The sequence below is a fragment of the Triturus cristatus genome, chromosome 9 (assembly GCF_964204655.1).
Source record: "Triturus cristatus chromosome 9, aTriCri1.1, whole genome shotgun sequence".
Taxonomy (NCBI): domain Eukaryota; kingdom Metazoa; phylum Chordata; class Amphibia; order Caudata; family Salamandridae; genus Triturus; species Triturus cristatus.
The window spans coordinates 1,259,011,821-1,259,037,479 of record NC_140592.1 but is presented as its reverse complement, the minus strand read 5'-3'; the positions used below and the strand labels follow the sequence as shown (position 1 = coordinate 1,259,037,479).

Below are 25,659 nucleotides of genomic sequence, written 5' to 3'. Positions count from 1 at the left end.
TGTGGGGGGGGGGGGGGGGGGGGGGGGGGGGATACGGTTGGTTGAGTTACCCATACATGGCAATTGCAGGTAAGCCCATATTACCATGTTGAGAGTTCAGAGCATGCGCACTTATCACTGGTTAGCAGTGGTAAAGTCCAATTATGCAAGGAGTTTTTCAGCTTTCATTTGTTGTGTCCCCTTAGCTCCTATGCCATCAGTCATTAGGCCTGGAGAGCGTAGGAGATGTACTCACCGCCGCATGCCAGAGGGCTGAATGCTCACTCTACAGCACCCCGTGTCCTCTCGTTTCATGAGCCGCTGTAGAACGATGGCCCCCGGTGCCTCACCACCGGCTCGGACATCAATTCGGTTTGCGGTGCTCAGTAGATACGCGGTCATCTCTCTGTGCTACAGTAGCCTGCTACTGCGTTAGCAGTCGGTGACGTTGCTTCTCATGCCCATCAGCCTCCATCTCACTCAATCAAGTCTGGGGCTTCTCCCCACCCACAGGCCACACCTCGTCAGGAGCCGCAGGTCACCTCGCTCAGGACATTTTTCCACTCTGTGCCAGCCTTTCAGCCCTTTTCAGTCTTCAGTGCGGCGATGGGCATTGCTGGGGAGCAGATTTATTTACGGATGGAAGGGGATTAGGGCGAGGGAGCTACGAAGCCACAACAAGCTTCTATTGTACTCTGCCAGCAGACCACACTCCCCAGGATAGAGCAGGCTTGATCCTGTGTGGCCAGCTCGCCTGCAGGATTCTGGAGGATTTTGGTTGGGCTGTTGCTAAGCATTTTGATAGGCCACATCTTAGTTTTAACTCTGAATTCTAGCAAAGGTCGAACAAGGATAGCTGAACTAACGACAAAGAGCCTGCCCAGAAGCAGGCAGTACCATACTAGTCTATCCTCTGTAATAAGGAAAAGGTCAACATGTTCCCCCTGCAGCAAACAGGTAGTCTAGTTCCCGCAAAGAATTAGGCAGGATGTTAGCCGAAGCAAGGTAGTGCAATGAATATCACATACCAAAGTAACCCGTAAAAGCCACATAAAATGCTTAAACAGGTCTTCTAAACAGTAACATATTTCACAAACTCTTTAACTGCAGATAAAGCCTTACCAGGCAGTAATAATGAAGGGTGAGTTTTTCATCTGGATAGGTTTTCTTTTCTCCATACTTTTCAGGACAGTCATCTGTCCGCCCACATAAAACACAAGCTGAAACAGAAAACACATTGTGTATTTACTCCACAAAAGACTTCTATTGGATTCTGCATACAGGAGAAAAGCAACAAGATCAATGAGTTAGTTACCTTTGGGAATATTCTTTCTGTTTAATGCTGCAACTGCAGACTCCTCATTCTAGAATCTTGACGGGTGCCAGACTGGACCAGTCACACCGACTGTTGCTGCTATTGCTTCCACTATGCCCCACCCCCAAAAGATTTCAGACATCTGAAAATAGGCACCACCCCCACATGCTGACTCCAGTTTATTGGTCATTCCCAAGTCCTCAAACATGGAACATGCCGGGCAGATTGGAACCATACAAATGCAAAATCTAACATGGAACCTTATTAACTCTTAAAGATCCCGAGACTCTGGAGTATTGTGGGCGGAGGAATCTGTAGTTAGAGTATCTACTAGAAAGAGTGCTACTAAAGGTAAGCAACATTTTACTGCATATTCCTAACTGCACATTACTCACCTTGTAAATCGATTCCAAAGCTCCCCCTTTAAGGCAGTGGATTTGATTAGTGGACTTTATACTGGAAGTCATGCAGGGCCAAGAGAGCAAAATGACCATCCATTAGAAGCTGAGCATCAATGCAGTGGTTCCTAATGATAGTATGGACAGATGCCCATTTGGCTGCCTAGCAGATGCCCAAATGTGGAGCCAACTAGTATAGCTTATCCACCTGCTTAGATGGCGGTGGCAGAAAGCAGAATACAGATAGCATGATCGACTACCGCACCTTAAAGAGTATTGCCACTTCCAGAAAAAAGGATCCACATGTCACAAGTACCAGTTTGACTGGAAAATGGTAGTATACAGAGGTTGGCCTGACAATACTTTCAGCTAGAAAACGTGACCTGCAGAAGTGACTGAAATGAGAAACGCAGTCTTCTGAGTAACCAGTCTCCGTTTAAAACTATGAAGATGCCCGATCGGAACATTTTTTTTAAAAACTAAATAGAGGTCCTCTTTGAGCATATTAAAAGAGCAAACATGGAAAGCGCGTGAAAATGCATGTTAAGAAATATTATCACAGCAGGTGATTGAAATGGAGCGAGCTGATGGGGGAAAAACTGTTTGAAATGGCTGCAGTAAACTGTGCCCACAACAAAGCAATTGCAGGCCAACAACAGCACGAACAAAAGGACATCAGATTACATAGCTTCCAGACTGTTAAACTACTGATCCTCACATAGGAGACTACTGCAGAAGAGCAGGAGTAAACTAATTATGCGGAAGGCCAGCAAGTAGATAAAATCTACCACCACAGACAGTAGATCAAAACCTCTCAGACAGTTCCACTCAATCCCCAAGCATTGAGAAGTAGACTGGGGAGGCTTGACTATAGCACCCTTTCTTGCTGGGACAATAGATCCTCCCAAAGAGGTAGTCAAAGGTGGGCAGATACGGAGCATCAGCAGATCTGAATACCAGACCATTTTGGCTCAATTCAAGTCTACTAGGTTTGGTTGTGCTCAGTTCCATCTGACATTTTTCAGGACCCGTGAGATCGGCTGCAGAAGTAAACATGCACATTGGAGGCTGAAAGGAAGAAAGAATTATATCCCTTCCCACTTCCTATGGGAAAGGAGTAGTGCAGGACCCGTGACATGATGTGGTGTTCGACTTGGCGAGTTAAGTTAGGGTTTCTTGTACCCGCAGGAGCTCCCACCGCACCTACAGCCCTCTTAGCACACTGGCCCTGGGATGCAGAACTACATGCAAGGCTAGGTGGGGACATGGAGCTTCACCTAAACTGAGGTACAGGTGAACTGTAAGGAGGCAACACCCATACAAGAGGAATAATTATTTATATCACAAGTAAATTACAAAGACCTACCTCCTTAATGTACCCACCTGCCAATCAGAAGAATGTTAAACATTTTGTGGTGAGCTACCAGCAGGAGTATGAGCTCACCAGCCTAAAGGAGAGGACACAAGGAACAAGTCCACTCTTGGCCTCCATCAGGCAACCTTTCCACCTAGTGTCTTTGCTCACTTTGACCTGTGGACAATTGTTCATGAGTCAGCTAGCCGGCATTGATAACTCCTTGTTTGGCACAGGTTACAGTAGCCTGAAAAGTTTTCACTGCTTGAGACAGATTAAAGAATTTTTTTTTAGGTTTACGGTTTGATATAGGGACTGGACAAGGAGATTGTGCACCTGCCACTTGGTCATGTTGCCTGACCCATAGTTTTTACATTCGGAACATGCATTTTGGAGAGTAATCTGGATTAAAAATCAGGAATTTATTTTTTTGTGAAGAAAAAAGGGACAATTTTATGGAAAACCAGAAAACCAGATGTAATCAACACTTGGTTTGGGACAGATCACTAAGGATCTATAGATGTTGGTTTCACCCATGCAACTCTCCTCACACAGCCCTCATCAGGTACATCTATAGAGTCTGTTACATACACCTCCAATGCAGGTATATCTCCTGTCATCTCTCAGCCATATGTGTTAAAGAACACTCATGGTTAGGAACAGACTTCCCGCATTCACCAATCTCCCCCTCACCCCCCAAATCACCCTAGTGTCAACCCTCCCCATGACCATCAACCTGTAGGCAATGTCACATGATCACACAAGCACGGGGGGATAGTTGTAATTTAATCTGGAAGGATCCGTTTTTACAAAGACAGACTACTGTTTAGCAGGATATTCATACAATGGGGACAACTGAGATAGCAAACTACTTTAAAATACTGCCTACGACAACTGACATTAAGAACTGAGCCATGGAGTGTAATATTAAAGTGCACATGGCACGTCTATGGACACCGTCTGTGAGAAGTTGGCCTGATGTAGGATGTCACTAGTTATAGTGTACACCTTATATCAGTCCAAATACCCTTATGGTGATTGGTTGTAAAGTCAACCTTATAGACCAGCTATCCTAGTGGTAGCATGGACAAGAGCAGTCTTAGGCTAAACTCTGAATGGCATGTGAAGCCAGCTGTGATACCATATATAATCCCTTGAATACCAAATGAAAGGACACCACAACAGATATATATATATAAAATAAAGTGTATTTATTCTAAGCAAACCCTCAGCACTCTATGAGTTTAGAGGTAAGTACAACACAGTCTTATTAATGCATACAGTAAGTCACACAGGTAAGTAATACAGTTAGGCCCTAGGGGCCACGCAAACCATATACTAAATAAGTGGTATAAGAACCACTGTCACGGAAATAGAATAGGCCTAGGCCTAGGGAATCGCTGGGGCTACACTACACTAGCGTTAGTTAGGAAGTGGGAGGCCCACGGGATTCGTGTGCAGAGTGGAAACACTCACGCGTAATGCGTAAAAGTCAATAGCAATATTACAGTTTAGAAATAGATAGATTTAGGACACTTCCGGAGTAGCTAGGAAGTTGAGACTTGAAAACTAGACACTAGGATAGTCACTATCCTGATGAGCACCGGAGTACCCAAGTTACCTAGCCCACAGGCTGCGGGTGCATAGGGGTGAAGATGCGTCGTTTTCGTCGTCGACTCCTATGGATGCCTGAAGAAAGATGCTGACAGGCAGTCAGGGGAGAGTGTCCGGTGGATCCCAAGGCTGGGATCAAGAAGAGGAGAAACCTGCAAGCAGAAGGGACAGAGTCAAGGTCACTAGCCAGTGACCACGTGGAACCAGGAAAGAACCAGGCGATGTCGTGAAGAGTTGCAGGTGAAGGTGAAGCTTGTCGCTGCAGCCAGGAGGACCAGGAAGCGTCGAGGACGACCAGGACCAGGAGGCGAGCTGTCCCACGAAGGCTCTTGCTGTCGGCGGCGTCGAAGTTGGACTAGGACTCACCAAGCCTTGGCAAGCTGAACCCACAAAGAACGGAGGACTTGCTTCTGGTGCAGACCAGGAAGGTCTGGGGTGCTTCTTCTTTGCAGAGAAGCGGGAGCCAGTCTGGAGGAGCCAAACCAGCGCAGAAGATTTCAGGGAGCGTCGTCACAGAGGCCACTAGCCAGCGGGCAAGCAACCGGACAGACGCGGCAAGCAGGAAAATGCTGAAGGGCCCCACGCAGGACTCGTGGAGTGTGGGGGGCTGATCTTCGGTGCAGATGGTGCTTGGGGTTGGGGCTTCTCAATCCCCGGTGCACAACTTCGAGGGTACCTCAGAAGCTGCGCTGTAAGTTACTAGCCACTTTTCCCAGGTAGCCGGTCCCACGTCGCTCGTCGCTCGTCGCCTCCACGGATCTCAGCTCTGCTGCAGATGTGGATGAGGGTCGGAGAAGTCTGGAAATCAAGGCTCTGGTCGGGCTCTGCAGTCGGTTCCTCGAACGTTTCACAAAGCAAAGGGTAGTCACTTGATGGTGCCTGTTTGCACAGGGTAGCCACTCCTTGGCTACAAGGGAGATTCTTCAGTCTTCTTCTTTCGTCGAATGTCGAAGGTCCAGAGTTTCTGTTCAGTTTTGCAGGTTCAGGATAATCTAAAGTCTTGAGGCCCAACTCCCACTCTTATACTAATCTGGGGGGCTGGGATACCTGCTAGGTCACGCCTTATGGGTGGGACCTGGGAGGGGGTGGTTACACCCACTTCCCTTTGTCCAGTTTCGCGCCAGAGCTGGGGCTGGAGTGCCCCAGCGCCGGTTTGAACTGGACTATGCAAGGAACACCTTGTGTGCCCCAGGCATGTCTCATTCCTTTCAGCCCACCCTGCCCCAATACACTAAAGGCTGTCTGGGGAGGTGCTAGCACCTCCCCAAGCAGGAAACCTATTGTCCAGGCCTCCCTGGCTGGGATCACTCCCAGCTGCAGGAGGTCAGACTTGTGTCGTGGCAGCAGCATCCATTTTGTGATGCTGAGGCTTTGGTCAGAGGCTAACAGTGGAAGTATGATTTTAACATGTCTTTCCCTCTAGAAGGGGGGAATAATATTCTCATGTCCAGAAATGGCATGGGGGTATTATTCCCGAGTGTTAGACACCTTACACGACATGTTTTGATAAAGCCAAACCATAGTTACCATAACCGTCTAAGATTATAAGGTACTTTAAGAGTATATGGTAGGCTATATCATAGAACAGCTATAAGGACATGGTTCCGAAAGCTGCAGACAGGCTCAGCTCATGCTAGAGCACCATCTCACATGTTACCAAGCACTCTGCCTCCAGGATTGTCAAGGCCTGCCATAGGAGTGACTGATAGGTACACATGTGTCTATATGTAAGTTAGGTATAGGAATACTACACCTAAGCACGGGGTGATTACACGACCTTGCCCCAGCTGAGTGATCAGCCAGTTGTGTCAAAATGGAAGGCCAGGCCAGGGGTGGCACAATACATGCTGCAGCCCCTGGTAGGCCTAGGGTACACCTATGCCCTGGGTACCTAGGGTACACTGTACAGGGGCCAATAAGGTGATCCTATCCAAATGGGTTATGCACCTAAAGTACATAGTATTAATTTAGAGAGAGAACAGCAGGGCTGTGGGTCTGATTAGCAGGCCCACAGCCACATCTAAGTCGTAAACCAGTAAAGCAAAAGCAAAAAGTGGGGGTGAACATAGAAAGCAGACCCTACTCTCCTACACCGTCCAGTTCTCAGAATACAAGGCCAAAAGCTATAGGAAGCCAGCTCGGTAAATACTATACCAAATTAAGGTATAGTGTGCAGAGTCGAGTGGAACCCCAAAAGGTAAGCAGAGGTAAAAGTGGATATTTGAGGTACTGCATGCAAGCAGCAAGGCTTTTGTCAGAGAGTAGTGTTAAGAATGTATTGTACCAACTCAGGCAAGTAATGATGTTACACACTCAAAGACTAAACTCAGACCAATTTGATTGTATAAAAATATTATTTAGTTATTTTATTTCTAGAACCAAGCCAGGCATGGTGCAGGTGAGTGAAATAATACTTTGCAATAATTTACAGTTGAATGCTGGTTCAAATGCAGGTGGTTGATTTACACTCAAGTCAATATCCGAATTACTTTTCAGTTACTTTATAGATTACAGTACACGTTACTTCTTCGATTACTTTTTAAGTTACTTTTGCTACTCAGTGTGATGTGCCTAGATATCACACTGGGACATTTCCTAGACAAAACACCAAGTAATTCAGTTTTTCCACATTTGCAGGTTAAGGTTTTCATATAAACCAAGTCCACACTTACAAGATTTTTCACAGAAAAACAGTCAATGCAGTCCTATGGGAGAAAACAGTGTTATCGGTTCACGCGCAAGTACTCTGTCTTGGGAGTTGGTTTTCTGGGGTTAGAAGCAGAGTTCCCCCACGGTCGAGGATGCACTCTCAAAGCACCCTCAGCGGCAGAAGGGCAGCCCAGTGCAGAGTGCTGAGGCCCAATGTTACCCAATCTAATGGAGGATAGGGGGCCTCTGGTTGGTGGCTGCTGACGAGCGCAGGCCACAAGGTTGCGGGAGTGAAGCTGGTGTTACTGCAACAGAAACCCAGCTTCCAAAAAAAGCACCTAAGTGTATGTCATCAATTGAACTCTGCTCTGAAAGGAGAGCTTAAGAAACTGGTCTGAGCTCACTCAGTCTCGCCGTTCTGGGGGGTCAAAAAGTACAGGGAGAGGCCCCTTCTTGCACAGGTAAGATTTAGATTGGTCCCTTTGCAAGCATAACCACCACCACCTCTTGTGACAAAATGGTGGCATGATCCGTGGAGGTTTGAGTAAGATCTGGAGGAGCAGGAGATTGGCTCACAAAAGGAGGAAGGGCAAATCTTGTATAAGAATTTGAAGGATCCATTGCTCTGACCGAGTAGGAGAGGTGTAGAAATTAGTGCATGTGCCCCTCACCCCCCTTAAATCCCCAATTAGGCCTAGGAGAGAAGTGCAGGGCAAGGGCAAGCAGCATACAAGGGCCACAACTTTATGCTAACGAGGAGGGTTGATGAGGAAGGAGTAGTTTCTTTTCTGTAACTCCAGTTCTGTAGTAGGGGTATCTCTGTTATAGTCATAATCTAGTGAATAGTCCCGCCCATGTGCGCGGACCCCGGAGCAATAAAAAATAATCTCTAAAAGGTGACAAATCATGCAGACCTGCATACACCTTTAAGAGAGAATTTAATTTAAAGACAGATAATGCAGCCTATACCCACAGGCTACACTGTCCAGTACTTCAACTAGAATTCCACCAAAATCCACAAACAGCACTGCCTGTCCAGTTTTTCTCCCCATAGGAAAAAACCCTGCCTCTACCAGCAAAAGCCACTGGAATGATAGAGAGGAAGGAGTGGACAGACAAGCCCCATAGGCTGCCATTATGTGGCTTGGAACAGGATACTGTGCCTTTAAGAAAACTTTCCAGTTTTCCAGAACTTTCCCCAGTATCCCAGAATGCCCAGCAGGTCCCATTTACTTTCAGTTCTTTTTGAAGGCGTAGCACGCCAGACCTGTAGCATTCTCCATATGAATAAGTATCTCTCCACCGGGGAGGAGGGCGGGCGCTTATGACTATAACAGAGATACCCCTACTACAGAACTGGAGTTACAGAAAAGAAACTACTCCTTCTGTAGTAGGGGATCTCTGTGTATAGTCATAATCTAGTGAATAGAATGGCAAGCCCATCCCCACACAACAAAAGCGGTGGAGAACACATAAGACAACCACTACTGTGCGAACAAATTTCGCAGCGAAGCCTGCCCAACCTGAGCATCTGCCCTGGCATCCGAGTCCAGACAGTAATGCGCAGCAAAGGTATGGACCGACTTCCAAGTGGCCGCCTTACAGATTTCCGCAATCGGAACATTACGCAGCAAAGCCGTCGTGGCAGCTTTGCCCCTGGTGGAATGAGCCTTAGGTTTACCCCCTAAGGTCTTATTAGCCTTTTGATAACACAACTGTATGCAGGACACAATCCACCGAGAGATGGACTGCTTAGAGGTCGCAAGACCAGTCCTGACTGAGCCATAATTAACAAACAATTGGTCAGACCTACGAATATCCTTGGTCTTATCCAGATAAAATTTCAACACCCTACGGACATCCAGGGAATGGAGAGCCCTTTCCGCTGGTGAAGAGGGATTCTGAAAGAACGTAGGTAAAGTTATGGTCTGATTGACATGAAAGTCAGAGATAACCTTAGGAAGGAACTTAGGGTGAGTACGCATCACAACCTTAGCAGCATGAAACACAGTATAAGGTTCTTGACAACATAATGCCTGAAGTTCACTCACCCTGCGGGCCGATGTAATGGCCACTAGGAACGCCGCCTTCCAGGATAGGTGCTGCAATGAAGCCTTGTGAATAGGTTCAAAAGGCTCTCTCATCAGTCTGGACAGCACCACATTCAAGTCCCAAGAAGGCGAGGGAAGTCTGACAGGAGGGAACACCTTCTTCAAGCCTTCCAAAAAATCCTTGACCACAGGAATCTGAAAGAAGGACGTCTGTGAAGCGCACTTCCTGTAAGCAGTCAAAGCAGCCAGATGAACCTTAATGGAATGGAAATTAAGGCCAGACTGCGCCAGATGCAAAAGGTATGGAAGGATGACATCTTCCTTACATGTTGTCGGATCAAAGTTCTTGGACTTACACCAGATACAGAACCTCTTCCACTTGTAAGCATAGGATGTCCTAGTGGAAGGTCGCTTAGACTCCTTCAGAATGTCCATACAATCATCTGGTAGATTCAGATGACCGTATTGCACTATTTCAGGAGCCATGCCGCCAAACTCAAAGACGAGAGGTTGGGGTGCACCATCCGCCCCCCGAACTTCGTGAGAAGGTCCGGCCTGCACGGCAACCGCATGTGAGGAAGGAGAGACCGGTGAAGAAGGTCCGTGAACCACCACTGCCTGGGCCACTCCGGGGCGATCAGGATCATCCGCGCCCTGGACTGGGACAGCTTGATGAGCACCGCCGGAATCAGGGGAATGGGTGGAAAAGCGTACAGAAAGCTGTTCGACCAATCGATCCATAGCGCATTCCCCAGCGTCCCCCGCTGGTAGTACCTGGATGCGAAGTCTCGGCATTTGCTGTTTTCGGCGGTGGCGAACAGATCTACGTCTGGAGTCCCCCACCTTGCGAAGACTTCTCCTAGTACTTCGTCGTTTATGACCCATTCGTGGTTTTCCTGAATCAGCCTGCTCAAGGCGTCTGCCTGAGCATTCTGCACCCCTGGCAGATGTGTGGCCGTGATCGTCAATCCTCGGGCCAGCAGCCAGCGCCAGATCGCCTGCGCCTCCTGCGACAGAGTGCGCGATCTCGACCCCCCCTGCTTGTTGAGGTAATACATCGTGGTTGTATTGTCCGTCTATCAGCAGCGAGTTGGTCTGGAAGGACGGAAGGAAAGCCTTCAGTGCCAGGAAGACAGCTCTGAGTTCCAGGAAATTGATGTGGTACGTCGATTCCAAAGGAGACCACTTCCCCTGAATCTGCAGGTCCCCGGAATGCGCACCCCAGCCCTGGAGAGAAGCATCCGTCACCACATTCGTCGTGGGAATGTCCTTGTGGAAGGGAACCCCCTTGAGGAGGTTTTCCGCCGAACACCACCACTTCAGAGACTGACGAGCATGTAGAGACAGTCGGATCTTGTCGTCCCAAGAGCCTGTCTTCTGATCCCACTGATCCTCCAAGCACTCCTGCAGTGGTCGCATCTGTAGACGTGCGTGCGGAGTGAGGAAGATACAGGAGGCCATCGATCCCAGCAGAGACGACACCTTCCTCACAGTCGTCGATGGAGCAGTCCTGAGGTCCTGAGCTTTCCGAAGGAGTGATAACCGTCTCTCCTCCGAAGGAGACACGCTTGCTGACCGCGTATCTATGGAGGCCCCCAGGTACTGTATGCACTGTACCGGAGATGGGACCGATTTGGACATGTTGACGTGTAACCCCAGCTTGTTCAAGAGCTCGCACGTCCAACGGAACTGTTCTTGCGCTTCCTCGAAGGATGACGCCTTGATCAGCCAATCGTCCAGATACGGGTAGACAAACACCTTGTTCCTCCGCAGGTGTGCCGCCACCACCGCCATGCACTTCGAAAAAGTCCTGGGAGCAGACTTTAGCCCGAATGGCAGTACTGTGTATTGATAGTGATTGGCGCCGACTTGGAATCGCAGGAACTTCCTGTGCTTCTGTGCTATGGGCACATGGAAGTACGCATCCTGTAGATCTATGGCACAGAGCCAGTCTCCCCGTTGCAGCTGAGGGTAAATCTGGTGCAACGATAGCATGCGAAACTTTTCTCTGCGAATCCACTTGTTTGCTTGTCGCAAATCCAGAATGGGCCTGAACTCGTTCTTGTCCTTCTTGCGAACGAGGAAGAACCGAGAGTACAGACCTCTTCCCCTTTGAGACAAAGGTACTTCTTCTACCGCCTTTTTTCTCAACAAGATGTCTGCCTCCGCCTGGAGCTCCCTCAGCTGGAAGCGAGAGCTGACCGGCGGAATCGCTGGAGGCGGGCTGATGAACCGAAGACTGTATCCATTGCAAACAATATTCAGCACCCACTTGTCCTGAGTAATTTTTCTCCACTCTGCCGGAAAAAATCGAATGCTTCCCCCCCACTGGAGTGGGTAACGGTTGAGGGGGAAGTAACAGCTCAGGGCCGAGACCCGGCCGGGCCCTTGTTTGTGGTAGTAGCCTGCTGGCCACCTCTGCCCCTCTGGCGCTTCTGGAAGGGCTTGCGGAACTGCTGCTGTTGTGGCTGCTGCTGTCCCGAGCCCTGCCCACGCCCTCGGCCCGACGACCCGAACCTCCTCTGGAACGGTCGTTTCTTTTTCTCGGCCTTCTCTAACCCGACGGCCGTCAGGGTTTCCGCTTCAGCCTTCATGCGGGCCATTTCATCGTCCGCATGCTTCCCGAACAGGGTCTCCCCCGAGAAGGGCAAGTTGGCCACTCTCTGCTGCGCCTCCGGCTTGAGGGACGTCAGGCGCAACCAGGAATGCCGCCGCTGGTGGACGCCATGACAGTAGGCGTGGGCGGCCAATAGCGATATATCCGCTGCTGCGCTGATCGTTTGGTTAGAAACCAGCATGCCTTCGCGCACCGTCTCCAAGAAGTCCTCCTTCTTGTCTCGTGGCAGGAGGTCCGCATATTGCTGCAGGGATTCCCACAGGGCCCAGTCGTAACGGCCCAACAACGCCCCTGCACTCGCCGCCTTCATCGTGGTGGCAGCGGTACCACACACCTTCCTGCCCGCAGAGTCCAGCCAGCGGCTTTCCTTGTCCGGTGGCACCGTGGAGGCCGGGGCGGTCGCATGTTGTTTTCTCGCCGCCGTCACGATAACCGAATCCGGTTTCGGGTCCCCTCTCAAGAATGACGGATCCGACTCCGGGGCCCTATATTTCTTCATGAGCCTGGACGGAGCGGCCTTCGCTGTTGCGGGAGTGAGGAACAGTTCCAAAGCTGGTTCCACCAGTCCAGGCACGAGAGGCAGGAGGGGGCGAGACAAGTGTCTTTTATGAAGCGTCTCAAATATCACGGACGTCGTGGGTGTTGGAACCGTCACCGTGATATTCAGCTTCGCAGCCCCTCGCAACAGAACCTCCTGGAACGAGACCAAGTCGTCCACCGGCGACACCCTAGTCCCCGGGGAGTCCGACAGCGTCGGGGAAAGGTCCCTGTCCGAGGAGCGCGACCTGGACCTATACCTTCTGCGGCGTCGTCTAGAGTCTGACGAGGATCGCCCTCGGCTCCGCGATCGTCGCCTCCTGTGAGAGCGGGAGCGCGACCTCTTCGGCTTAGGCCTGTCCGCCGGTCTCGCTGGTCCAGGCGACCATGGGCGTCGTGGCTTCGGGGTCCCTTGCGGCGGAGTCGGGTACCGTGGAAGGGAAACCGACCTCGGGGGGACCGGCGGCGGCACCGCAGGAGTGCTTGGCAGCAACAGAGGCCGGGGTGGCGGAGACAGAGTCCGCGGCCGCGGAGGAGGCGGTGGAGGAAGTGGAGACGGTGGTGGAGGAGGTGGCGGTGGTGGTGGTGGCGGTGGAGGAGGCGACGGAGACCTCCGAGGCGGGGTATACACCACTGAGTACACCGATCCCGGCGACTCTCTTCCTCGACGGCGACGTGTGCCTCGACGGCGACCTCCGCCTCGACGGCGACGTGTGCCTCGACGGCGACCTCCGCCTCGACGGCGACCTCCGCCTCGACGGCGACCTCCGCCTCGACGGCGACCTCCGCCTCGACGGCGACCTCCGCCTCGACGGCGACCTCCGCCTCGACGGCGACCTCCGCCTCGACGGCGATCTTCGCTTTCTCGACGTCGATCTCCTTCTCTTCATCGACGGCGAGCTGCGATCCCTCGACGCCGAACGCCGACGCCGGGTCTTCTCTCGACGTCGACCGCTGGACGCAGTCGAAGACGGCGTCGTCGCCGACGACGCCGATGTAGTCGACGGCGGCCTATTCAGGTCTCTCGACGCCGATCGTCGACGCCGTTTCTCCCCAGAGCCCTGGGGAGACGGCGAACAGACGGTGGTCATCCTCCTCGACGTCGCCGTCGACGCCCTCGACGTCGACGGGGAGCGGGAGCGTTTACTGGTCTTCCTGCCCCTGGGGAGCCCCCCAGAGGCCTCAGCATGGGCCAAATCAGCCCCTCCAGACCCACCTGGTGCCTTCAGTCTTCGCTCCTCCAGAGCTTGAAGCCTGCTCTTCATCCTGTCCCTCAGGGTTCTTGCTGAAAACGAGTGGCAGATGGTACAGCTTTCAGGCACGTGGGACTGGGGAAGGCAAGCTATGCACACCTCGTGTGGGTCAGTTTTAGCCTTCTTTCGACCACATTCCGGGCACTTGTCGAACAAGCCAGGCATGTTGACAGTACCAGCTATTAAACACAAGAAAAAGTGACAAAAATTGCCAAAATCTCAATGAAAACCTTGAAAAAGGTAGAGCTCAATGCTCCAGGGTCCTGCTAGCAGGAGCCGGAAAAAAGAACTGAAAGTAAATGGGACCTGCTGGGCATTCTGGGATACTGGGGAAAGTTCTGGAAAACTGGAAAGTTTTCTTAAAGGCACAGTATCCTGTTCCAAGCCACATAATGGCAGCCTATGGGGCTTGTCTGTCCACTCCTTCCTCTCTATCATTCCAGTGGCTTTTGCTGGTAGAGGCAGGGTTTTTTCCTATGGGGAGAAAAACTGGACAGGCAGTGCTGTTTGTGGATTTTGGTGGAATTCTAGTTGAAGTACTGGACAGTGTAGCCTGTGGGTATAGGCTGCATTATCTGTCTTTAAATTAAATTCTCTCTTAAAGGTGTATGCAGGTCTGCATGATTTGTCACCTTTAGAGATTATTTTTTATTGCTCCGGGGTCCACGCACATGGGCGGGACTATTCACTAGATTATGACTATACACAGAGAGCCCCTACTACAGAATCTACAGTTCTAAAGTCTCCACCAGAAATAGTTACCCAACATAAGTAACTAGTTCTTCTGATGGATACATTTAATCACAGATTCTGCACTTTTAAAATAAATACCAAAACCCCCCAACGTTAAGTATGTTGAGTGGGCTCAGACTAGGAAGTCTTGCAGGACCAGCGTATGAGAAATGCCTTTCCCGCTGGACCGGACAGTGAAGGTCATAATACTTTGTCAACATATTTTGAGAGCAGGTATCACCACAGTGTGTTAGTCTTGGCCCTAGAGGAAAGGGCTCTCAGCAATAAAGGAAGCTGACTTTTGTCAAATGAATACCAGGTCTTAATGCAAAGGGCTAGCTACCATATAAGAAATCTTTTGTGAAGAGCTTTACCTGTTTTTGGCCTCTGAGAACCACACAAAAAAACTCAGATGGTCATAAGTGCGTTTGATGTAAAAACTCAAGGCTCTTTTGTCCTCCAGTCAATAGAGTCTGTCATCTTTAAGGTGTGAGACAGGGCAAAGATATAGGGTGTTGGATTGCCCAATGTGAAAAGGCATCTTGACTTTAGGCAAAAAGATCGCCCTGGTCGTCTACACCAGTTTATCTGGGAAAAAGTAGGTGTAGGGCAGATGCACAGAGAAGGCCTGAAGCTCACTTATGCAAGGAGGCGAAGTGATTGTAAAGGTGGTTTTTAGAGCCAGTAGAAGCAACAGGCAGCTGGGCATGCGACAGACCAGCTTGTAAAGGGGTCTACGTTGCACATGCCACACCAAGATAAAAATGTATCCCAGCGCAAATATACTTTTTAAAGGCACATCCGGCTGCAAAGATGACATCCAAAACCTTAGGAGGTAGATTGAATGCGGTCAACTGCTGCTGTTCGATTTCCAAGCATGGGGATGCAGATCACGTAGGTTCAGGTGCAGAACCATGCCAGCTCTTGCGACCGAAAGTCCTTCCAAAGCAGTAACCTGATCAGGGGACAAATGCTCAGGTCCGACACTCCTGTCCCAATACGGAGCCACTAGAATAACTTTTGCCTGGTCGTTATTGATCTTCAGAACTCTTAGCAGGAGCGGTAGAAAGACATAACAAGGGTCCAGTGCTCCACTCTAGCTTGAATGTGTCTCCTAGAGACAGTGGTCTTGGGATCTCCAAAACCGTAGACGTTTAGACACTGTACGTTTGATGTGGCAAAATGACCCAGCCAGGGCTCTCCCCACAGTTGGAGGAGGTCCTGTGCCAACTCTGGATGCAACTGCCCACTTGGGGGTTCACAATCTGAGAGATGTCCGGACGGTCCAGTCAACTCCACAGAAAGCTTCAAGGCACAAGACCGCATTCCTGAGATTGTTGCAGTACCATATGACTGTGGTGGTGTCCATGAAAACCTGCAACAGCCTTACTTTGATGGACAGAAGGAAGTTCTTTAACACTAGGCGGATGGTCTGCCGCCCCAACAGTTTTATGTGAGGTAGGTTTTTGACGGAGGCCACAGTCCCCCGATGTCAAACCTCACCTAGATCTCTCCAGCACAGCTGGGATGCACCAGTCATTTACATCAAATCTGTTTGGGAAGGGGAGAAGTCTGTCGAAGAGTCAGACTGCAGTCAAGCAGACACCACTGCAGATCTTGTGCAGTCTCCTCTGAAACCTGGATGACATCCAGCAGGTTTCCATTATTCCTGGCTCACAGAGATTTCAGATCCAACTGCAGAGCTTTCATATGCCATCTAACAAGGTGGACAAACACAATGCAGGAGGCAGCCAGGCCAAGAAGCCTGAGAGCTACTTTCACAAAGATCCAGGACAGAGGCTGAACGATTGGGCTCATAGCCAGAATGTTCTAGACTCGTTGCAAAGGTCGCCGCCATGAAAGGCACACAGAGGACCGCACCTGCAAGCCCAGCAATTATATGATGGGTTCTCCAGAGAATATTAAAGCAAACATTACCTCACATCTCAGAGACATGAATAAAGACACTGTCAATACTTGCAGCCTTCACAACACACCCCTTTTGAGTGGGAAATGTTGTCAAGTAAAGTACTGAAGCGGGACAAGGAAGAGGTACAATCTCTTTGACACCCTATCTTATCTGACCCTGTTCCTGTTAGCGGATGTTCCCCCTCTTCCATACAATGTCCTCTATTTAGGAGGGTCGCAACTCGAGGGGAATTTGCCAATCGCCACCTTCCTCGGAGCTATACAGGAGATGTCCAATTCGACCATGTTGGCCGCTGTTATCAAGTTCACTGTTAGCTGCTGTGATTTTGTTTTACACCTGGGGGGCACTGTGGGGGTGGGTGGCTGAGGGGGACCTCTCTAAAATCCAGCAGCCTCCCACTCCTTAACTTCAGTCACCTAACAAGAACAAGCAAGCAGAGATCGCAATCCAACCTGACAATTTTCTTGCAAGAGGCGCGCACTTTCCCCATAGGCCAGTCTTGTATGTGTCACCCCAAATACCCCCAGCAGTTCTGGAGCTCCATGTCGAGAAAGACAGCAGGTGTAGCCATTATGTGGAAACCCCATATCGAGCCCTAACAACAATCAACTCCTAAGAATACGGAGAGGGGCCATCTTAAACTTACTATCCAGAGGGAACGTTCTCCCTTCACACTACACACTACACCCAACACCGCCCAAGAATCCTTCTCATGCTCCCATTCACAGGACGACTTAAAAGATTTGGTAGGAGACATAAGGGGTGTTGAGGAAGAAGGGGGGGGGGGTCTTTTACCTGGTTTAAGAACTTTTCCTGGACAGAAATTGTGACTAGTGTCAGGGAACGGGTGATGCCAGCCCTCCTCAAAAAGAAAATCATGGAGCTTGGTCTTGTCACTGCATGACAACACATGTATCCCAACACAAGATTACTCCTTTCACTCCCATGGCACACCTCTTACTCAAGGTTCGACTACATTGCACACACCCATGCAATACTCGGACAAACGAAATCTGTGGATATCTCTGATTTCACTATCAGACCATGCTCATGTGGAGATACAACGGACTGGGGACAGAGGCCAACCAGGCATTTTCATACCGTGGGGGCTACAAACCCATATCATGCAAGACCTGATGTATAGGGATACAGTAGCGGAGGCTATCGAGGAATATTTTCAAAATCACACTAACTCGGTTTGCTCCCTACAAACCCTATGCAATGCTTTCAAAGCCACGATCAAGGGTTCCACGTCACGCTCGAGATTGACAGGGCTCGGAAGTCAAGGATCTTGGAACACACTCCTCACCGATATAAAGGCGCTGGAACAACAAGGAAAACAAGACGTTACTAAGACTACTTGCAAGAAACGAATCAACCTGTGGACCTATTTGAACGTAAAATGCACTTAGAGAGCATCTTAGAGATGCCCTTGAAAAACGATCAGCCCTGGTGTGGTCATCTGCCACCATTAAACAGATTTCTGGACCCCTGGGTAGAAGGCCTCTGCTTTCTGGGTCCTGAAACAAAGCGCATCCTGGGCAGAGGTGTCATGCCTTCTCCCCCAGGATGGGCTGGGTGCATGAAGGGGAAGCTTCAATGGCCTGCTGCCTTTGTTAGCTACCCCCAGCATTTTGCTGCTATTAGCAACTGGCCTCCACCGGTTCTGCCCCTCCCCACCCCCCCTTAGGGGGGGATGAGGAAGGCAGAATCGAGGAGAAAACCTAGCCAGGAAGGGAGGTGTGCCCACCATTGCCAACCCCACTCCTTAGGTGAGGGAGGCGAAGTGAAGCAAACATCTCAGTGCCCTCCATCTTGAAGATGAGCCAATCAGGGGCCTATGCACCCCTCCCACTGGAGAGTGGCACAATAGGGGGTCCCAACCTGCACATTCCTTTAACTCCTCCAACTCTAGTATTTTGGGGCACTCCTGAACCTTGCCTCTTCAGATACGATGACCTAAGAAGGACCGAAGAGCTGTACAGCAGTAGAGAAGATGGCGACTTGGCCCCCCAGCCCTTCCAACCTGTGTCGTCCTCTAGCGACCCTGCTTCCAGAAACCAAGAAACCAGTGTGGCCGCAGCCAGCAACCTCAAGAACACTGGAGGACCTGTGCGGTCTTAGATCAGACTTGTGTCTATGAACACAGGATTTGCCCAGCAAAACCACCAACCCCATTCTACGGATCCAGGCAGATCCTTGACACTGCACGACTACACACCAGACGCCCACAGCCCGGATCCAGCTAAGGAAACCAGACACCAAAAGACACTTCTGCATCCTTCGCACCCAGACTTCAATAGCCCAGCTGACTGTGCCCCAGAGTCCCCCGGCTATCCAACTTACCTGTCCAGCCGTTGGTCGCCCTGGTACAAGTATGCAGCGTTTCTTCCAAACAGACGTCCTCCATTGGTTACATTGGGAACCAGATGCCTACTTTGCACCCAGCCGCCAGAGTGGCACTAGAGGTGCGCTTTCGGTGCATACTTGTGGCCTCCTTTGTGCCTTCCTTTGATCCGTGGGCCCTGACCGAGATAGTGCAGGTACCTACCTGTGACCGGTGCTCCTCTGAGTATCCCCTGTCTCCATAGCACTACACTGGGCCCCAACCTCTTCTTTGACCTCTGCACCCAGCACTGACGCTGAGCATGCACTCATTGCCTTCCTCATCCCTGCCCTGTGTAAGCACCACAAGCTCAAGACAACTACAAAACCGAGTACATGCCTGTAGGTCACTAACCTGGTTTTCCTCCAATGGATTCCTTTGAACTGTAACATTGCATATCTTTACCAATGTAAAGTCTAAAACTGTATTTGATTGACAATTACAGAAAGTGTTCTTTTAACTAAACTATTTACTACATTTACAAATCCTTACGGCACTCATGAAAAGTATTGCCAATTTTACAAACTATACAACTTACCTGCACAGAGTGGTCCTTAGTTCCAATAATTAAAAAAAGTAACTTTTGATTCAAACAATTGGTCTGGATTCAGTCTGAGTGTGTGACATTTCTTGCCAGTGTGTACAACAGAATTTAAATGTGTGTGTCCATTTCAGCCTCTGCGGGTATTATGGGACACTCCCTCGGGGGTGTGCATATTAGATCAGCAGCTCAGCTTTCCTTTATTTTCTTTGAAGTGCCGAGTCCCACCCGGGCACACCTGAACATGTTTGGTTTGGTTGTTGGGGGCAAAATCTTTCACTGCCTGCAGGAGCCGGAAGCTCTCTTCCTACGCCAGCAGGTGTCTTCTTCTGTGGTCACCCTGCTGCCCCCAGACACTGGTACAGGGAGTGAGGCAAGCCCCACCACTACTGAAGGATCACAGCACGCTCCCCTTGCACCATCCTGGTGCTGGGGCCCAGAGATGGGGGGTCTCACCCAAGATAAAGCTGGCCAGAGGTTGGGATCCCCAGGCCTCTGGGCACTCGGAGAAGGGGATCCACACGCACAGCCCCCTCCTAGGGTTTAAAAGAAAAGAATGCTTTTGCAACAACCCCCTGGCCCACTCCGGGGCTTTGAAATCTTCCTGCGGTAGAGCTACACTGGCTCTGTGACCGCTCTAGAGGGGTCAAAGGTCACATCCTTTGTTCTTCCTTATCTCTGGCCCTGTTGGGCTGTTTTGCTCTATATTTGGCTCATTTTGCTCCTGGGGTGAACCCTAGCCACCTAGAGCAATTCCTTAGGCCCCCTGGCCTCTAAGGTGGCAAACCTAGCAGCGAGCTGGTTCCACTGGCTTGCAGCGCCAGACTTTTCTTCTTTGGTGCTTCTCTCCTCTTTGGCACAGAATTCCAGTTCTTCCCCTAACTAGTCCTTAGAGGGTGTAAGGGGACCAGCATCCCTTGCCCTGGGGACAGACCCACTTGTACTGGAGTCAACTGTAGCCGGAGTCCTTGGTCTAGATGGCATCGGTAGATTCCTTCTTCCAGCTGCCCATGGCTACTGACTCCAGTCATATTGTCCAGGAAAAAGCACAAGCAAGAAAGCGCTCCCCCCTTCTACATGATTAAGAGGGTGGAAGGGGGTTAGGACAGAAGGTTCTAGAAGCCACGCACACCTGACCTATACTAGACGGCCACATCACCTCTCCAGCCCAGTCCCAACCCTTCGGCACAGCACACTGAGACAATTTAAAATAGAGTCAAATCTCTTCTGGGGCCTCAGATCCACCCCTCGCTGACATCATGGCGAGGGTCTTTCCCACCAAACCTTTAAACCGAACCCTCTCCTCCCGTTTGGCTCAAGAGGTCTAAGGTGCCTCCTTTATTCAGGGGGCTTGTGCTGGTCCATCCTCGGTACAACGCAACGGCTAACTGACTGATGCAGATCCTTCATCCCCGCCCCTTTCCTCCTCAGAAGCAGAGGGAAACACCCTTAATTGTTCCCTTTGAGTGGAGAGGCCTTGGTCCGTTCCGCTTGAGAGAAATGTAATTAACTTTGAACAGCAGGGTGACAAAAGTCTTGTTCTCTGATCTGAAATAGGACAATCATGGAGAAGTGGAGAAGTGTGGCTCAATGGTTAGAGCGGCAGACCCTGATGCAGAGGTCTGGCCCGGACCAGGGTTCAATTCCCGCCTCGGCGGGTCTTGGGCTCAATTTCCCCGGACCCGATAATTCTCGCCTCGGTGCCTATTCTAATCATGGGTCCCACTCTGCAACTCTGGGAAATAGCTTGCTTAATCTCCACAATGGCCCCAAAAGCGCTAGGATGCCTGGCTTCACCTTGGGGGTGCCGAGGAGTGGGCACTTCACAGGGAAAGGCCAGGAAGGGTTCCACAGCAGTATGTGCACAGCGCCTGAGAGACCCTTTCGGGGGGGGGGGGGGGGGTGCGGAGCGCTATATAAATGCACTACATTTACAATCATGAATGACCCATAGGCTGTACAGACATCTTAATTGTATTCTCAGATTTGGGTTTGTCATACCTATTCCACTAAATTTTGATTAACTGTAGTTAACTGGACTTTTGTAGGCCAAAGGGAAACAAACTGAACACAAAGGCCTACCACCCATGTATATAATGGAGTGTCACTGAAGACTGGACTGTAAACCACACCGACATTTCCTACTAGAGTACACTAACATTAGAAGGCATACCCCCAGGTCAATATATAATCCTGCAGACTCCCTTCTGCACCAGGCTACCTGTGCGCAGTTATGGGTTGCACACAACAGGAGTCTCACGTGCAGCCCTCACATAAGTGCACATCCATGTAAACACGAGTTCAAGTGTGACCTGCCAAGTAACACTTACCCTTGTTCAGTCGCAGTGGCCTTATCTTAAAAGACGGACACTGGTGGTAAAAAAGCAGAGTCTATTTACTGTCGGGGAGTCACCAGGCACACCCATATAAAAAGGTCAAAAACCAGGTGATCTAAAAGCGAAAAATCCAGGCAGAATAGTTGGGCAGAACCCATCGCCTTACAGCAGCCTATTCATACCACTCAGCCTTCCTCCACCAAAACGGACAAAGCACTTCCCTCACAAAGATCGGGATTGTATATATCCTGGCTGAAGCGTATATATGTAATCAAAATGACTGTCCTGCATGAGGTGCTCTACCTATTTCAGACTCTGCCGACACCCATCCTACACCCATCCCAGAGCCCTAAATTGGAATCCTCTAAAACAAATTATGACTCATAAGGGAAGTGGTGAGGTCACACAAACTGATGACCCAGGTGACACGGGGAGGACCCGCCTGCCCGAACACAGTGGAATATTATTGGGCAGCCCATCTCAGCTATGTGTCAGAATGGGTAGTTCGCGAAAGCTCGAAAGCGTGGTTCCAAATGGACTGAGAGGTGGCATGTATAACTCTCTGGGACCTGGTCTGGTCCCCGAAAGTCAGTCGCTCCAGAAGACCATACTTGACCAACCCCCTTAAAACAGTGCTGGACATATGGGACAACATAGCTATCAGGAGGGGTTTTACTACTTTTCCTTTCCCCAATACCCCCTTGGTGTGCATTCCAGACTCCACCCTGCACTGGACTGCAAAGCATTTGTAACCTGGACACAGGGGGATTGTCAGACACTGTGGGACCTCTTTAAAGGATCCTCTTTACGACGTTCGATCAATGCAATGAGGACTTCAGGATCCCAGAAACTGCTCTACTCCAATACCTTCAACTTAGCCATTATGCACTCCACCCAGAGTACCTCAAAGCAGCAACCTGCGATCTCACCCAGTTTGAAAAATTTGTCTGGTCATTTGAGAGCATGAGGGGCTGATTACTAAGACCTATGCCACTATCCAGGAATCCAAACCTCGCATTTCGCTCCTGTATCTGGCACAGAGGAACGACTCTTGGACAGAATTTCCGATCAGTAGTAGGATATCCTATGGCAGGAGACCCCCAAAAATATTCATGAGCATACCTCACAGGGAGTCAGCTTTAAAAGTGATATTTCAACGGTACTTAACCCCCATGATCTGTTGGAGATGTAAAAGGGACAAAAGTACCTTTATCTATATTTGGTGGTCATGCTCGGTGATCCACACATTTTGAAAAAAAGATCTCGGGTCATATCTGGGGAGTGCTGGGTTATCCCCTGCTGAGCGACCCTGCCACTGTACTGTTGGAGCTGGAACCCCCTACTACTAGCGGCTATGACATGCACAGACTGGGCAATGACTTGCCACATGACAGAGGCAGCTAAACAGCTGATAGCCTTATACTGGAAGAATCCAGAGACCTCACAGATGGCATGGTGGTTACACCTGCTGTGGCAGATACTCGCTATGGCACATTACCCAAGCTCTTTCCTATTCAGGGAAAACCTTCACTCGTTAGTGGTTACTATGGATTACTTATTTAAACTTGAATTCACATGCTTTAACTCTCCCACCACCAACTCAGGGTACTACATCTATTTGATTGATGGTGTGACCATGCCCCTTGCCACAGCACACATCGCCCCCTACCGACCGACCTGCAAAGCTCCGATGGGCCCATCTCCCTGCATCGTTTCCCCGCATGGCCACCCCAGGGAGGTGATTTGTACTGTCACAGTATTGCTCTTTTTATGCAAAGCGCCGACAACAATCGGCAGGGAGTGAACAGGTGCTCTCTGTAGGAAGGTGGATATCTGACTATGGTTACCCCCAACTTTTTGCCTAGTGTCTAGCTGGTTTTTCGACTTAGTTGGCCTGAGATCCTGCCATTCAGGGTCTCAGGCGGTCTGCTCTCTTTTAAATGGACTCCATGTACCCTAGGTACATAACCAATTGGTAAGGATCACCTTATTGGACCCTGTACAGTGTACCCTAGGTACCCAGGGCATAGGTGTACCCTAGGCCTCCCAGGGGCTGCAGCATGTATTATGCCACCCCTGGTCTGGCCTTCCAATCAGACACAACTGGCTGATCACTCAGCTGGGGCAAGGTCGTGTAATCACCCCTTGCTTAGATATAGTATGCCTATATCTACCCTTATATATAGACACATGTGTACCTATCAGCCACTCCTATGGCAGGCCTTAACAATCCTGGAGGCAGAGTGCTTGGTAACATGTGAGATGGTGCTCTAGCATGAGCTGAGCCTGTCTGCAGCTTTCGGAACCATGTCCTTATAGCTGTTCTATGATATAGCCTACCATATACTCTTAAAGTACCTTATAATCTTAGACGGTTATGGTAACTATGGTTTGGCTTTATCAAAACATGTCGTGTAAGGTGTCTAACACTTTGGAATAATACCCCCATACCATTTCTGGTGATGAGGATATTATCCCCCCCTTCTAGAGGGAGAGACATGTTAAAATCCTACTTTGCTGTTTAACTCTAACCAAAGCCTCAGCATCACAAAATGGATGCTGCTGCCACAGACAAGTCTGACCTCCTGCTGCTGGGAGTGATCCCAGCCAGGGAGGCCTGGACAATAGGTTTCCTGCTTGGGGTGGTGCTAGCACCTCCCCAGACAGCCTTTAGTGTATTGGGGCAGGGTGGGCTGAAAGGAATGAGACATGCCTGGGGCACACAAGGTGTTCCTTGCATAGTCCAGTTCAAACCGGCGCTGGGGCACTCCAGCCCCAGCTCTGGCGCGAAACTGGACAAAGGGAAGTGGGTGTAACCACCCCCTCCCAGGTCCCACCCATAAGGCGTGACCTAGCAGGTATCCCAGCCCCCCAGATTAGTATAAGAGTGGGAGTTGGGCCTCAAGAGTTTAGATTATCCTGAACCTGCAACTTGAACAGAAACTCTGGACCTTCGACATTCGACGAAAGAAGAAGACTGAAGAATCTCCCTTGTGGCCAAGGAGTGGCTACCCTGTGCAAACAGGCACCATCAAGAGACTACCCTTTGCTTTGCCCACGTTCTACGAGGAACCGACTGCAGAGCCCGACCAGAGCCTTGACTTCCAGACTTCTCCGACCCTGATCCACATCAAAGCTGAGATCCGTGGAGGCGACGAGCGACGTGGGACCGGCTACCTGGGAAAAGTGGCTAGTAACTTAAAGCGCAGCTTCTGAGGCACCCTCGAAGTTGTGCACCGGGGATTGAGAAGCCCCAACCCCAAGCACCATCTGCACCGAAGATCAGCCCCCCACACTCCACGAGTCCTGCGTGGGGCCCTTCTGCATTTTCCTGCTTGCCGCGTCTGTCCGGTTGCTTGCCCGCTGGCTAGTGGCCTTTGTGACGACGCACCCTGAAATCTTCTGCGCTGGTTTGGCTCCTCCAGACTGGCTCCCGCTTCTCTGCAAAGAAGAAGCACCCCAGACCTTCCTGGTCTGCACCAGAAGCAAGTCCTCCGTTCTTTGTGGGTTCAGCTTGCCAAGGCTTGGTGAGTCCTAGTCCATTTAGACGCCGCCGACAGCAAGAGCCTTCGTGGGACAGCTCGCCTCCTGGTCCTGGTCGTCCGACGCTTCCTGGTCCTCCTGGCTGCAGCGACAAGCTTCACCTTCACCTGCAATCTTCACGACATCGCCTGGTTCCTTCCTGGTTCCACGTGGTCACTGGCTAGTGACCTTGACTCTGTCCCTTCTGCTTGCAGGTCTCCTCTCTTCTTGATCCCAGCCTTGGGATCCACCGGACACTCTTCACTGACTGCCTGTCAGCATCTTTCTTCAGGCATCCATAGGAGTCGACGACGAAAACAGACGCATCTTCACCCCTATGCACCCGCAGCCTGTGGGCTAGGTAACTTGGGTACTCCGGTGCTCATCAGGATAGTGACTATCCTAGTGTCTAGTTTTCCAGTCTCAACTTCCTAGCTACTCCGGA

The 25,659-nt window shown here is 50.4% G+C and overlaps 1 protein-coding gene across 2 annotated transcripts in view; it reads right to left on the bottom strand.

Annotated features, from left to right (window-relative positions):
• Nucleotides 1-25,659, bottom strand: part of G2E3 (G2/M-phase specific E3 ubiquitin protein ligase) — a 504,970-nt gene that overhangs the window by 343,805 nt on the left and 135,506 nt on the right. For both annotated transcript variants that reach the window (XM_085627367.1, XM_085627368.1), the window contains exon 4: nt 1,102-1,199. In XM_085627367.1, the coding sequence (XP_085483493.1) occupies nt 1,102-1,199 (98 nt within the window). The remainder of the gene's footprint in view (nt 1-1,101; nt 1,200-25,659) is intronic.